At 58.8% G+C, this 12,848-nt stretch overlaps 1 protein-coding gene across 1 annotated transcript in view; it reads right to left on the bottom strand.

The window, feature by feature from the left end:
• Window positions 1-12,848, bottom strand: part of LOC116941922 (SH2 domain-containing adapter protein D-like) — an 87,202-nt gene that overhangs the window by 55,919 nt on the left and 18,435 nt on the right. The window contains exon 2 of the mRNA XM_076067717.1: window positions 12,509-12,638. Coding sequence (XP_075923832.1) covers window positions 12,509-12,638 — 130 coding nt within the window. The remainder of the gene's footprint in view (window positions 1-12,508; window positions 12,639-12,848) is intronic.

Here is a 12,848-nt window from a genome sequence, read left to right as displayed (position 1 = left end):
GCATTTGAGGCGAGGGTGGGAAAATTTAGCGACAAAATGGAACACTGTAACGTAATGAAATTTCGAAAAAAACACAACATTAAATATTTTCCCTCCGTAAGCAAAATGAACTGTGATTGCAAAACGACAGGTGGCCTGTAATGAAGCACGGGGCTCTGGAGAAATCATTGGGATTTGCCTGATTAGGGTCTGGCTGGAAATCGGCGCCGCTCCCGCAACCGCCTCGCTCTCCAAACCACGGCGCTCGCCGAGGCTCCACGCAGAGCGGCTCCCATTCACTCGCTCCACTGAGGCGGCGATTACGACGATGACAACGACGACGATGATGATTGTGATGGTGATTTATCAAGATGATGACAATGAAAATAATGGTGACGACGATGATGTATGTACATTGAACTTCTTTCGCACAGTACGTAGTCAACCGTGCTAATTGGAGGTGCGGGGAAGGACACCATAGGGTGATGTACATGCTACTCATGATGATTGTGATGATGACGATGAAGTTGATGGCAATAGTTTTGATTGCGATCGTGATGATGACGATGCTGACATGCCACATAGCGCCACTGATTATCTTGGGAATAATAAAGCATGAAATCGCATAATGAGGCCACCTCCTGGCCAGAGAACTAAGACTCTTTGTCAATCCACTGCTGGATGACCAACTCCCTTCCACACGGCATCAGTGATGGGGGAGTTGTGTAATCTCCGTGCGGTTTAGTGGAGCAGGACACCCAGGCCCCGTTCAGATATCACTCGCCACTTGATGCTAGCCGCAGGCAGAACTCAAACTCAGGTAGCCAGGTTCATGACACAGCGTGCTAACCACTGCATCACCACCACCCCTCCTGCCCAGATAACAGCACAAATGACAAATTTTCAAAATCCCGCAGAAGGGTCAACCAACGATTACAGTGTCCTTGTGGACTCTCATCAGGAATTGGCTGGTCCGGTGGTCACAGGCTCCGCAGAAGAGGAACCACTTTGGCAGAGGTCAGCCCAAGTGCGGGGGTCCATATCTCAGCCCATTACAGGCGGCGCCGTGGGGCGCGGTTATGGTCCCTCCGATGTCCGTGATTTACGTTAACGACCTGCCAACCGCGCGCCATAACGGCGAGGAGTAATGCCCGCTGACGGCACCGCGGCGATGCGTCCGAGAACTCATCGCCGACATCTCCGTTTCCTGGAGCAGCAGCAACAGCGGCGGCGGTGGCGGCGATGACGTAGCACGGGGGTCGATCGAGCTCACGGCGATCGCTACGGTTAAACCCCTCGACCTTAATTGGATCCTAATCTGTCCCTGGGTTCGCAGTAATTAACTCGGCTGCGCGGAGGTGGCGCCGACTGCCCGTCGAGGTGGGGAACCATCAAACCCCGCCGCTGCGATCTCGGCGACATGGCTGTCGAGCGGCCAGGTGAGGTCACCGGCGTGAGGTCACCGGGGTGAGGTCAGCTGGCTCGCCTCACCGCTCTCGCTGGCCAACATCACTCAACGAGATTGACCCGGTGCAGGGGCAAGGCTTAAGCTGCCAGACCCGTCCAAATATCGTCCGCTGCAGAGCGACGAGCGGCTGTGAAACTGAATGAAGGAGAAATCCACGCCCAGCCAAATTCACTCCCTAGAGGCGTTTCCCAGCTCGGCCCAGGTAGTGACTCCCTCGCCGGTCTAGGGTTCTCTGACAAACGAGCTTCATGTTTACAGGCCAAAGCCCACCTCTCGCTCTGCTATTGTTTGTTCGGCCCTTGTGTCAATCGACTGCTGGATGAACGCCTTTAGTGTTCACAAGAGGTTTTTTTGTGTTAGATCGAGTAAATATATAAATGTGTCGTTAAAACCCGCCACCACCCGACACAGCCAACTAGTAAGGTTTGTCACTTAAACATAACGTGCCAATTCGTCACTAGCACAGCACACCGGTGTGTTGGAGAGCCAAGCCACAACATTTACAAACCGAGTACGACATTTCGCCAGTAATTACAACTAGATTCATCAGGCGATAGCCAGATTTGTGGAGAAGTCCACCTGTTTAGTTCGTTATATAGAGGCGTAGATGTGGTGACCACACTTCTGCGCTCTTGCACAATGTGGGGGGGTGGAGGGGGAATTGTCACGTTCTGTTTACGTGACAACCCTTACTAGTTGGCTGTGTCGGGTGGTGGTGGGTTTTAACGACACATTTATATATTCACGCGATCTAACCCAAAAAACCTCTATTATGGATGATATTGGTCACGAAAGTCTACGTGTTAAACTGCCTTTAGTGTTGATCTATCGTGGTGTTGTCTTGCTCACACTGCACCTCGTTGGTCAGTGCGGGTTGGTGAAATGGGAAGACAGAACGACCACTCACCGCTGATATTAGCCGTTGCCAGGTTCGTAGCACAGTGCGCTAACCACTGCACCAACGCTCTACGCGCTATCCGTTAAGAATGAGAAATGAACGGCAACGGAGGAATCATTGCCGATGCGGAAACGGAGCACGATTTTTCAGCCAACAGGGTGGCGATTCAACCGACAATCGTTCTGTAATGAATCGCCGCGCGTGGTCCCAGGCTTTAGAGAAGGCCACTCTGGATTTGTTGATGTCCTGGGATCCCGTTAATATTTTAGAGCTTCGGAAAGACCGATGGAGGGATGCGGCGTTCAGTCGCTGTGGCCCCGAGTGGCTCTCCGTGAGAAACGTTTGGAAGCTCCCGAGTCGAGGGCCACCTGCCTCGTGGAGAGATCCGCCTGCAGCTTCTGTGCTCGGGAGGCCCTCGGCTGCGGCCACCCGAGTGGCGCCGCCGCGCCGAGAACAATAACCTAAGTGTGGTGCGGCCGCAGAGGGCGGCTGACCTGCGACCCCGACGGTCAAGCAAAAGGTGAAATGTGATGGCAAAAGCCGCTCAATAAGACGGTGAATCACGCGAGCACTGGGGTCGTGGCCTCTCCATGGCCACAGCTTCACCGTCGTCCCCATCTCGCTCCCGTGACCCCACCTCACCCCCACCGCACCCTTCTGCCATTGCCCGCCCAGCAAATGCAACGGCCATTGGCTGGGACCGGTGTCGGCGGGGATGTGTGAATGCCTTCTGATGGCTGCATGGAGATGTTCCCGTTAAAGGGGGGAGTAGGATTTGGGTGTTAGCGGTAGTGGCGGAGGGCGGTGTGGATAGGATAGGATAGGGGTTGTGTCTGCGAGGAGAGATTGTGGTTGAGAGTGGGTGTGGCCGGGAGAGGTTGTGGCTGGGGAGCTAAGGTTGTTAGGAGGGGTGGGTGTTGCGTGACGTGTGGTTAATTGGGATGGCAAGGCCGCTCAGCTCCGAATGAAGGTCGACACAATCAGATGAATGTTTGAGTCATGTACATATTTGCGTATAATTTCTTATTATATTATCATATATCGCATTGATTTTCAGCAATTTATTATGCATTACTAATGTACTGCATTATACGTTTTAAATTACGATTCCTTTATTTGCTCAGCTTTAGAATTGAATTTGTGGTGCGGACAAAAATAATTTCATGCGAGTGATTCCCTCTCCAAACAAAACAAACGCGCGATCAAAGGCACAGCCACAACCCCCCCAATGGCCAAGCGATCAAATGGAGCCCTTCGTTTCGCGACCCAAATTAAAGCGTAATCGCCGGCTGTAAGTTTCCAGCGCGAACTCTACCGCGACCTCTTGCCGCGGGGATTAAAACGCCACGACGTGGGGCGGCACAGCAAACGAAGGCTCGGCGCGCGCTCGGCCAGGAGTGGGATGGGAATAATAAAGCATGAAATATTAACGACGACACAGATGTGGCGCGTGGCCACGTCCGTAACGAGTGGCGACGCGGGCCCATGTGGCGGGGGTGGGGGCGGGGGGGTAGGGAGGGAGGCAGATGGAGGGGGGCGTCGTTAGCCCCCCCCCCCCCCACAACACCGCACTCAACCACCAAACACAGCAACCGCGCCTCATCGCGCAATCAACGCAACCACCACCCGCGTCGCCAGCACTCACGCAACCGCCACCACCCACCTAACCACCCCCCACTCACCGAACCACCACCTACATAACCACCATCCACATAGCCACCACCCACCCACCCAACCACCATCCACCCAACCGCACCACGCCACTACAGGCAACTGTACCAAAGACAACGACACTCGTTAGTGCTGTTAGCGAACACCTTACGAAGGCCGGCAAGGCACTCGAAGGGGGCGAGTGGCCAGCACCACGCCCGGCCGCCTTTGTCTCCCCAGTGGCGATGTTTACACACTGCACCAGGTACTCATTTGAGTAAGCTTCAGATAATCGTCGCTGGTGTTGGACGTGAGCGGGAACCGAACACAGGTCGCCGGGTTCATAGCGCAGCGCGCTAACTGCTTCACCACCGCCCCCCCATTCCGACCGCACCACGACCTCTACAACCAACAACAACAGCAACAATCGGCGCTTCACCAGGACGCCAATGGGGCACTCGGACTCGACCCGTGGCTTCGCCCCCCGCGAGCTCGCGGGAGGGAGAGGCCGAACAGCTGGTGGGGCTGCCTGCAGAGAACAAGGACAAAACGGTGTTTTGTTGAGCTGTGATCACAATTAAACATTTACTTTCGAGGGAGGGCGCGCTCCGTACCAGCGAATCGGCTCGCCCTGCTCGTTTACAGTCGCGCAAGATCACCCGCGAAGCGAGTTGCACGTGTTCGCACTCGCCCGTTCATGCAACGTTACGCTGAGCCTGCCTGAATGTGTGTATATCAGTGCGCGCGTATCCTGTGTGGGGAGCGGTAGTGGAGCGGTTAGTGCGCTGCGCTATGAACCCGGCGATCCGAGTTCGATTCCCGCTCATAACCACCATCGGAGTCAAAATATCTGAACCGTCCTGGGTCTCCCCTTGGTCAACTCAGCCTTAAATGAGCACCTGATATGATGTGGAAGCATCAGCTTTGGGGAGACAAAGGCGGCTGTACGTGATGCTGGTCACCCACCCGCTCATGTGCAGCGGGGCTAACATCAATGGCGAATGTAAGCTGAATCCATACACTTTGGTTATTTCGGTAAAGTCACGTAGGTAGAAAAATAATAATATATCACGACGTTTGGATCACTCCCACCTGAAGACGGTTGCTTGTGTGGCGATCGAAACGTCGTGATCTATTATTATTTTTCTACCTACGTGACTTCACCGACAGAACCAAAGAGTATGGATTCCTGCAGTTACGAAAGCTTCAAATCAAGATTTATGGCTGAATGTGTTCAGAGCCAATCCCTTCAGTAACCGGCCCTGACCAGCGTGGTCAAGTCTGGTCAACCAACCAAACATCCACAATGCAGCGGGGCTCCTCCTGAAACTTGTCTCGAGACTCGGCGAGGCTGCCACGGCTCAGGCGCAGGGCGACGTTACGGGCACCGCAGGGCGACGTTACGGGCACCGCAGGGCGACGTTACGGGCACCGCAGGGCGACGTTACGGGCACCGCAGGGCGACGTTACGGGCACCGCACGTAACGTCGTTTCAACGCCGCTGCAAATGCGACCGCTTTCAGCGACGTCATAAAACCACGACCCCAACTCCAACCTGTACTCGCACCGTGGGGGCACTCGGCTCGAGATCTCCCCGTCACGGCACAGCGACGTCGCGTCGTTCGTGTGCGGTCTCCCCCCACCACCACCTTCTTCGTAGCCAGACCCCTGGGTCCCTCCTTCCCTGTGAGATGCAGTGCAGTCGCACCGCCTGCACACTCGGTGGCTACGTCACTGCCTCGGCCACGCTGCAATCCATTCCAACTCCCCTCCCTCCCCCTGCCTCCCTCCCTCCCTCCCTCCCCCTGCCTCCCTCCCTCCCTACCTCCCTCCGTCCCCCTGCCTCCCTCCCTACCTACCTCCCCACACGCTGCATCGGATTTCTACTCTCTCTGCACACAGGCAGCTGCGGTTGTAAAACCAATTCCCTAATGCAGCGCGATGTTCGCCGACGACGGACGCTCACCGCATCACACAGAGCCGTGCGACGGCAGTGGCAGCTTTATTGTCTGGGGGTAGCAACTTCATCATTAGTGGGGGGGGGGGGGGGAGGCGGGGGGCTGCAAGGGAGGCAGGGGGCTGCAAGGGGGGCGCCCCCCCCCCCCCCCACGAAGAGGAGAAGAAGCAGCCCCACTGTGTACCCCAATGATTTAGAGGCAGCTCCTCGGGGTGGCTGCCCAGGCACAGCGTGGCAGTGGCATCGGCGACAATGGCGCGAATGCCACTGCCACGCCTCGCCATCTCTTCCATCCCTTGTGCCAGATCCTGCGCGAGTCGCACGATTGGCAGCTGCTAAACTCGAAGCTTGTCGCAGTTGTACTTCCCACTCGTAGAGGTTTACATTGAGGGTGCGGGTCTGGGCGCCACCCGCCAAACCCCACTTGAGGTGGTTGCCCCCCCCCCCCCTTTGAAATGCGTCGCATAATCAGCGCCGGCTGGATGGAGAGCGACGCTGGGTGCGGGAGAGGAGGATTCAACCCGTGCCGCCGCTGCTCCCCGTCCATCACGGAGCGCTGCTGAGTCGGAGGGAACCGCTGAGTAATCGGCGGCGGAGATGGAGGGAGAGAGAAACGGCGCTGGTCTCTCCCAACAGAGCGAAGCCTCCACCCCCCCCTCCCCCATCGTGCTCCCCCCCCCCCACCACCGCACCCGGCATCTCCATCCAATTAGCCCCGACAAAACGGCGGAGCAGTGATGGACGCCACTCGGCATCACGCTCCCATCAATCCGGGGAACGCCGCTCACTCAACGACAAGCGAGGGAGAGAGGGAGACGGGGCGAGAGAGTGAGGGAGAGGGGCTCGCGAGGGGAGGCAGGGAGAAGGGTGCCGTGCGATCATACAGCTCCCCCCGACAGAATTTAAATCCATTCCGGAGGCCAGGGTTATTGTGCCGACTTCATTGAGACGCTGACAAATGAGAATGTTCTTTCCTCCTTCTCTTTCATTCCCCCCCCCCCATCATCCCTTCACCCCTACCCCATCTCTCCCCACCCACCACTCACTCCCCACAGTCCCAGTTCCCACCCCGGCCCACGTAGTTCACTCTTGTCATTAAGTTTGCTCGCCAACAAAAATGCCGCCGCGTTGCTCCACGTGCGGCGCTCGGCACGCGAGAGCCCCCAGTGCCCGGCGCGGGCCGTTAGGTCGCTCAATCTGCGTTTGATCTCCGCCTCTCCCGCGCCCTCGCTCCCCATCTCGCCCCGTTTATGGTTTTGCGTTTAAGTGTTTGTCCGCCGTGGGATTGGAATGGCCGATCGATTGGTTGATTGGCTTCTTCTTGACCAGGTGAGAGCTCACCGAGGCGGCCTCTGGTTCAAGGTGACCGTGGGGTCAAGGAAAGCGCAAATTGTTCTCCGTCAGATCTTCGACGGCGCTGTTTGACGGCCGCTTGGCGTTTGGGCCTACGTTCAGCGCGAGCGACAAAAAATCGTGACGGCCGACACGGAGCGACACCGCACGAACTTAAAAAAGAAGTCAAGATCAGCACTGGGGAGACAAAGGCGGCCGGGCGTGGTGTTGGCCACCCACCCCCTCGTGTGCCGTGCAGGCCTTCATCGGTGCTACTCGCTAAAAGCACTTGCCCCGACAGTCTGTTAAAGGCCGCACGTGGGATCTTTGTCTTTGTGTGCGCAATGCGCATTCATGTGCGCCCGTACCTCCTTAAAATTCCTGAACCAATTTCGTAGAAATCGACAGCCCGAGGACACCGGCGACAATGACGGGAAAATCGTGGGCGCACGCGGCCAGCCCATTAAAATAACAAGACAAAAACATCACGAGTCCCGACAAAGACTGGCAACAAAGGCAGCAGCGCTAGCGGCCGCAGTCATCTTTGTTGCGATCACTTTTTACTGTTTATTTTGATTGGTAGTAGTGGCTGCATAATTCATCCTGTGCTGCTAACTTCGAGGGCGACTCGTGCTCCCTCCGTGCGTTGCCCGGCGCGGGGCACACGCGTGACCCGGGGGACACGCGGGGAGGTGAACCCCCCCCCCCCACCCCCGCTGAGTCGTGACTCTCTCGCCGGCCGTCAAACTCATCACGCCAACAATGAGCTTCGCTTTTCTGCTGCTGCTGCTCAATGCAGTCCGATTGTTTTTGACTAATTCTCTCTCGTTTGGCGACGAGAATTAATCGAAAACAGATGTCCGGCTTCCACCGCCTCCACCAATGCCACCACCGCCCCCCCGCGTTTCCTCCCCCCACCACCCAACCCGACATCTCTACCGACTCCAGCGGTGCTTTGCTGACACCGTCACAGAGGGACAGAAGCGACACCGCCGCCATGCCTCTACACTCCCTCCCAGGGCAGAAACTATAAATATTTAGCTGGCAATCGGGGTAATGGCTCTTCTTTTGAGCAGAGGAATAGTCAAGTGAGATCCCTGCTCTAATGAACATTGAAGGAGTGCTCGTCTCTTGTTTATTGTCCTGAGACAGTGGCAGGAAGGGGGAAATTACACATTCCAATGCCAGATAAATGTCTATTGCGTATGACAACCACAAAGATATTGACAAAACTGCGATTGATCGTAGTTGCTGAGCCAAGTTTGCAGTGGGGAGCCTTGGCAACGCTGTGCAGCTGCTGATACGGCGGCTCGTGCATAATCAGCTCCTGCCTGCTCAAACACATCGTTAGAATGTGATTTGTCAATCATCCCCACACAGCAGGGCCCTCAGTGAGTGAAGATTGGCTGAGAGTTGACAGGAAGCCCCGGTTGCCAGAGCGGAGAGCTCGTGAAGGCGAGTCGAGCGAGATGAAGATGGTGAGAGTGCTCTTGTCATTGTTGCACAACAACACCAATAATGTCCTCAATTTCTCCAGGAAAGCGTCACTGGAGGGAGTTTTCAACTTGGCCGGGCCACGTCGGCAGCCAGTGGCGGCTTGAGCGGTTGTGGCCTGCTGATGAGGCTCGCTCACTCGCCGAAGCAGAACCCGCGAATGAGGGTGACGTGTCTCGGCGAAACCACAGGCGAGACGGGGAGCGACGGGCGGCGGCGGTGGCGGGGTTGGCGGTGCGGGAGGCGCCGCCGCATCTCCCGTCCAGCTGCTCAGCTGTCGCGACCCCCGCCCCCCCCCCCCCGGACGATCCAACCGGCCCCGACGCTCCGATTCCTGGCATTCTCCCGCATCTGGGGTGGCGGACGTTGCTCCCGCGGAATGCTCGCCCGTCCGGCCCCGGTGGATTAATTTCGCTCGTTTTGTTTAGGGTCGTCACGTTTGTTGACGTTCTCCTCGCTGTTCAGACGTAGCAGGTGAGCGCGCGTCGTGGTGATCGGGGGAGCGCGCGGAAGGGGAGAGACGGATGGAGCCGGGCGAGGCCGTAATCACCATTACCCTGCGCCGAGCCGACAGCTCTGAAATGCGGCGACGCAACTCCATTAAATACGTTGGGGGGGGGGGGTCACACAGCCGCCGCCATCGCGCACCCGCACCTCGCGTGGAGGTCGCGCCTCCGTGCAAATTACGCGTTGCTCTCTCAAAAGTAAAAAAAAAACTCCGCTCGTGTTTATGTAAAATAAATGTCAAACGGCGCACGCCGGGATGGAAACATGCTCTCGCGCCGCGGCGCCGCGGACGGCGGCGGGCGGGGAGACGGACGCCGCCCCCCCCCCCCAGCACCTCCGCGATGCCGCACGGGCGGAACGGATTGCCGAGAGGCGTTGTTTGTGAGCTGGCTGGGGACGCAAATCAACAAACGCAACACCTGCGGTGGGAATTGTGCCACCCGGCAGCCTCCTCCCCCCCCCCTCCGCCACCCCCCTCCCCGGCATCGCCGAGCTAGGAACGTGGAAGCCGAGGGGTGCGATGTTGGCACGTAGGTAGTGGGGCACGTGAACAGTAAGTAGCGCGGGGCACGTGAACAGTGAGTAGCGGGGCACGTGAACAGTAAGTAGTGGGGCACGTGAACAGTAAGTAGTGGGGGGCACGTGAACAGTAAGTAGCGGGGGGCACGTGAACAGTAAGTAGCGGGGGGCACGTGAACAGTAAGTAGCGGGGGGCACGTGAACAGTAAGTAGTGGGGCACGTGAACAGTAAGTAGTGGGGCACGTGAACAGTAAGTAGCGGGGCACGTGAACAGTAAGGAGCGGCCACAGCCATAACTAGATGTGCACTGGCCACGGTGTGCCGGGCTGCACTGGATGTGGTCGCTTTGCCGTCGCTTCCTTCCTCGTGCCAAGATCCCGCAGCTGCTCGAAAGTCAACGCTCGACATCCGACAGCTGCTCGTGCGGCCGTCCACCGTCTGGCACGAGGACGGCCCCCGGGGCCACGACCTCCGGGCGCCGATCCGCGTGCACCGCTCGCGGGGGATTCTCAAAACAAATCGTCACACGGCGCAGGAATGTGTGCGAGGCTTAATTCGAGCCGGCTCCGTCCGGGTCGGCGACCCGCAAGCACACGTCTGTACCCGGAACGCCACATCCACGATGCGTCTCGCCACGGGTGCTGCTGCCGCCGCCGCCAGGGGCCGCTCGGCCAGAGACGGAGGCCCGCGTGCGTCGCCTCGCCCCCGGTTCTCTCCATCGCTCGCCGCCTCGCCCAGACGGCGACGAGGCCCACGCAGCCGTTTAATAAACTCGGCGCCGAGCGGCCAGCTGCCGCCAACCCCCCCCACCCCCCAGACGAGGGAGCGCGCCGGCCCAGCCCGGTTAGAGGGGCTCACCAAATACGGGTAGGGGAGGGGCGGTGGGGGTTGGGGGCGGAAGGGGGGGGGTGGTGCGGAAAGCTGGGCTCAAGGGGACGGAGAAACGATGGGGGGCGCGGGGGGTGGGGGCGTCTGAACGGGGGTCGAGTGTCGGCAGACGCTGGTCTCGCGTCGCGCTGGGCGCCCGGGCAGCCTGATGGACGATGTCCTGGAGGCACAGTGGCAGCAGGATGTGAAATATTGAGGAGGGAAGGTGGGGAGGTGATGGAGTCCAGGAGTGCCCGAGTTGGGTTTTTTGGCGGCTATAAGAAAGAGGTTAGCAAAGGAAAGGGGGCGGGGGGGATAGCTAAGGGAGCTCCTAAAGAGAAGCTTGTGTCTTTGATGAAGGGGGGTGCTGACCTCACGGTAATTGGTTTACCGCCCGGGTTATGAGACTGCTCGCTTGCGCTGCAAATAAAAAACAAAATGAGAATGCCAAGGGTAGGGACTCGGGCACAGCAGGTGGGACGGAGAAATCACTGTCGCATCAGCGGGCACGACGGAGCCTCGCCACGCCAGCAAGAGAAATAACGCCGAGCATCCGAGGCGGAGCGATTTGCAATTGATGGGACAGCACGGTCATAAAAATAATAAACACAAAACCAATGAAAGAAAACACTTCAAGCGACGAGAGGCGATGCAAAGCAGCGCAGTGAAAATGGTGAGGTGGAGCGACCGCGCGCTCCATGTGTGTGCAGACGCTCGCTCTTCTCTGCTCGTTGCTCGCTGCTCATGGTCGGGAATGGTGGGGGGTTGGTGGGGGTTGGGGGGGGTTTGGGGGGAGGGGTCGACTTAGCGACGGCGGGGAGCAGCGGGCAACCACGCGCTCACCGGGATGCGGAGCGGCGAGCGGCGCTCGCGGCGTGACACGCCAAATGCACGGCCGGGCCGACCGGGCGGCGGAGGAAGCGAAGTTCTGGGTTCAGAGGTCACAGGGAATTTATGAGAGCGGCGCGCGAGGGCGGCATTGAGAATGCCACCGCGAACATTTCTCATCGTTTGGTTGCTCGGCTGAGGTCACCCGCGGCTTCAACTCCCCTCCCCGCCATCCCGTCCACTGCTTCTCCTCCCGCTCCTGCTCGCAGGTTTCCCCAACGACAGCAACGGAGAGGGCTCACTTGCCTGCTCACCCACTCGCTCGCCCAACTACTCGTTCGCTCACTCACTCTGTCGCCGGCTTGCTCACTCACTCCCTCACCCATTTGCTCGCTCGCTCGCTCTCTCGCTCGCCCACCCACTCGCTCGCTCAATCAATCCCCAACCTACCCGCTCGGTCACTCCACCCGGTCGACCCTCGCTCGCTCGTTCAAACAGTGGGCAGCCAGATGCGCAGACATTCACGGGCCATTGGCGCTGCTGGTGTTGGCGTGAACGCGCCATTAAGTGCCGTGAAATCTGCACGTTTTGACAGAAGCACGCGCGTCGATGCAGCCCAGCGTGTGTGCACACGCGCGTCGCAGATGGAAATTCTCAACGAGCGTCGGCGGGGGGAGGCCTGCGGGGGAGGCCTGCGGGTGTCACTTCACGGGCCGTGGAGATTCAATGACAGTTGGGGGGCGGTGGGGGGGTGGCGGTGGGGGTGGGTGATGAAACCAGGAGCCCCCACGCGATGTAACCGCCTTGCACCGAGCGCCAGGGACTCGGCGGTTGCTCGGACTCCCTCGCCGCTTCCGCGACAAGCGGCGAGGGAGAGAGAGATGTCAGCGTCGCCACGAAACGAAAAACGGCCGACTGCCCGGCAATGACGGCCGCAGTGTGGCGCGGCCCCGCGGCCTGCCAGGACGCCATCGTCACGCCGGCCACGCGGCAACGACGCACCGGTACCTTTAATCATCTTCTGCGCCTCGTAAGGCTCCATGTAGCCGTCGTTCTCGGCGCCGGCCTCGTCCTTCTTCTGCCCTTTGGATTTTTTTTCGGCATCAAAGGGGTAGGCGTAATCCTCCAGGATAATCACCTGCCGGTGGGAGGAGAGGAGGGGGGGCACCAGAAAGGAGGGAAGGGGATGGTGGTGGGGGGTTTGGGGAGAGAAGATGAGGATCGGAGGGGGGAGGGGGGTGTACGGGGGTAGCGGAGAGGAGAGGGAGGCGGTGGGAGCAGAGGGCAAAAGACATGCAACGAATGAATCGTCCGATTGATCACAGCCGCCCTCTCTGCGTACAGTGCG

The sequence above is a fragment of the Petromyzon marinus genome, chromosome 1, assembly GCF_048934315.1.
Source record: "Petromyzon marinus isolate PM22_M1 ecotype Great Lakes invasive population chromosome 1, UKy_Petmar_22M1.pri1.0, whole genome shotgun sequence".
In the NCBI taxonomy this organism is placed as follows: Eukaryota; Metazoa; Chordata; class Hyperoartia; order Petromyzontiformes; family Petromyzontidae; genus Petromyzon; species Petromyzon marinus.
This window is presented reverse-complemented; position numbering and strand designations above follow the sequence as displayed.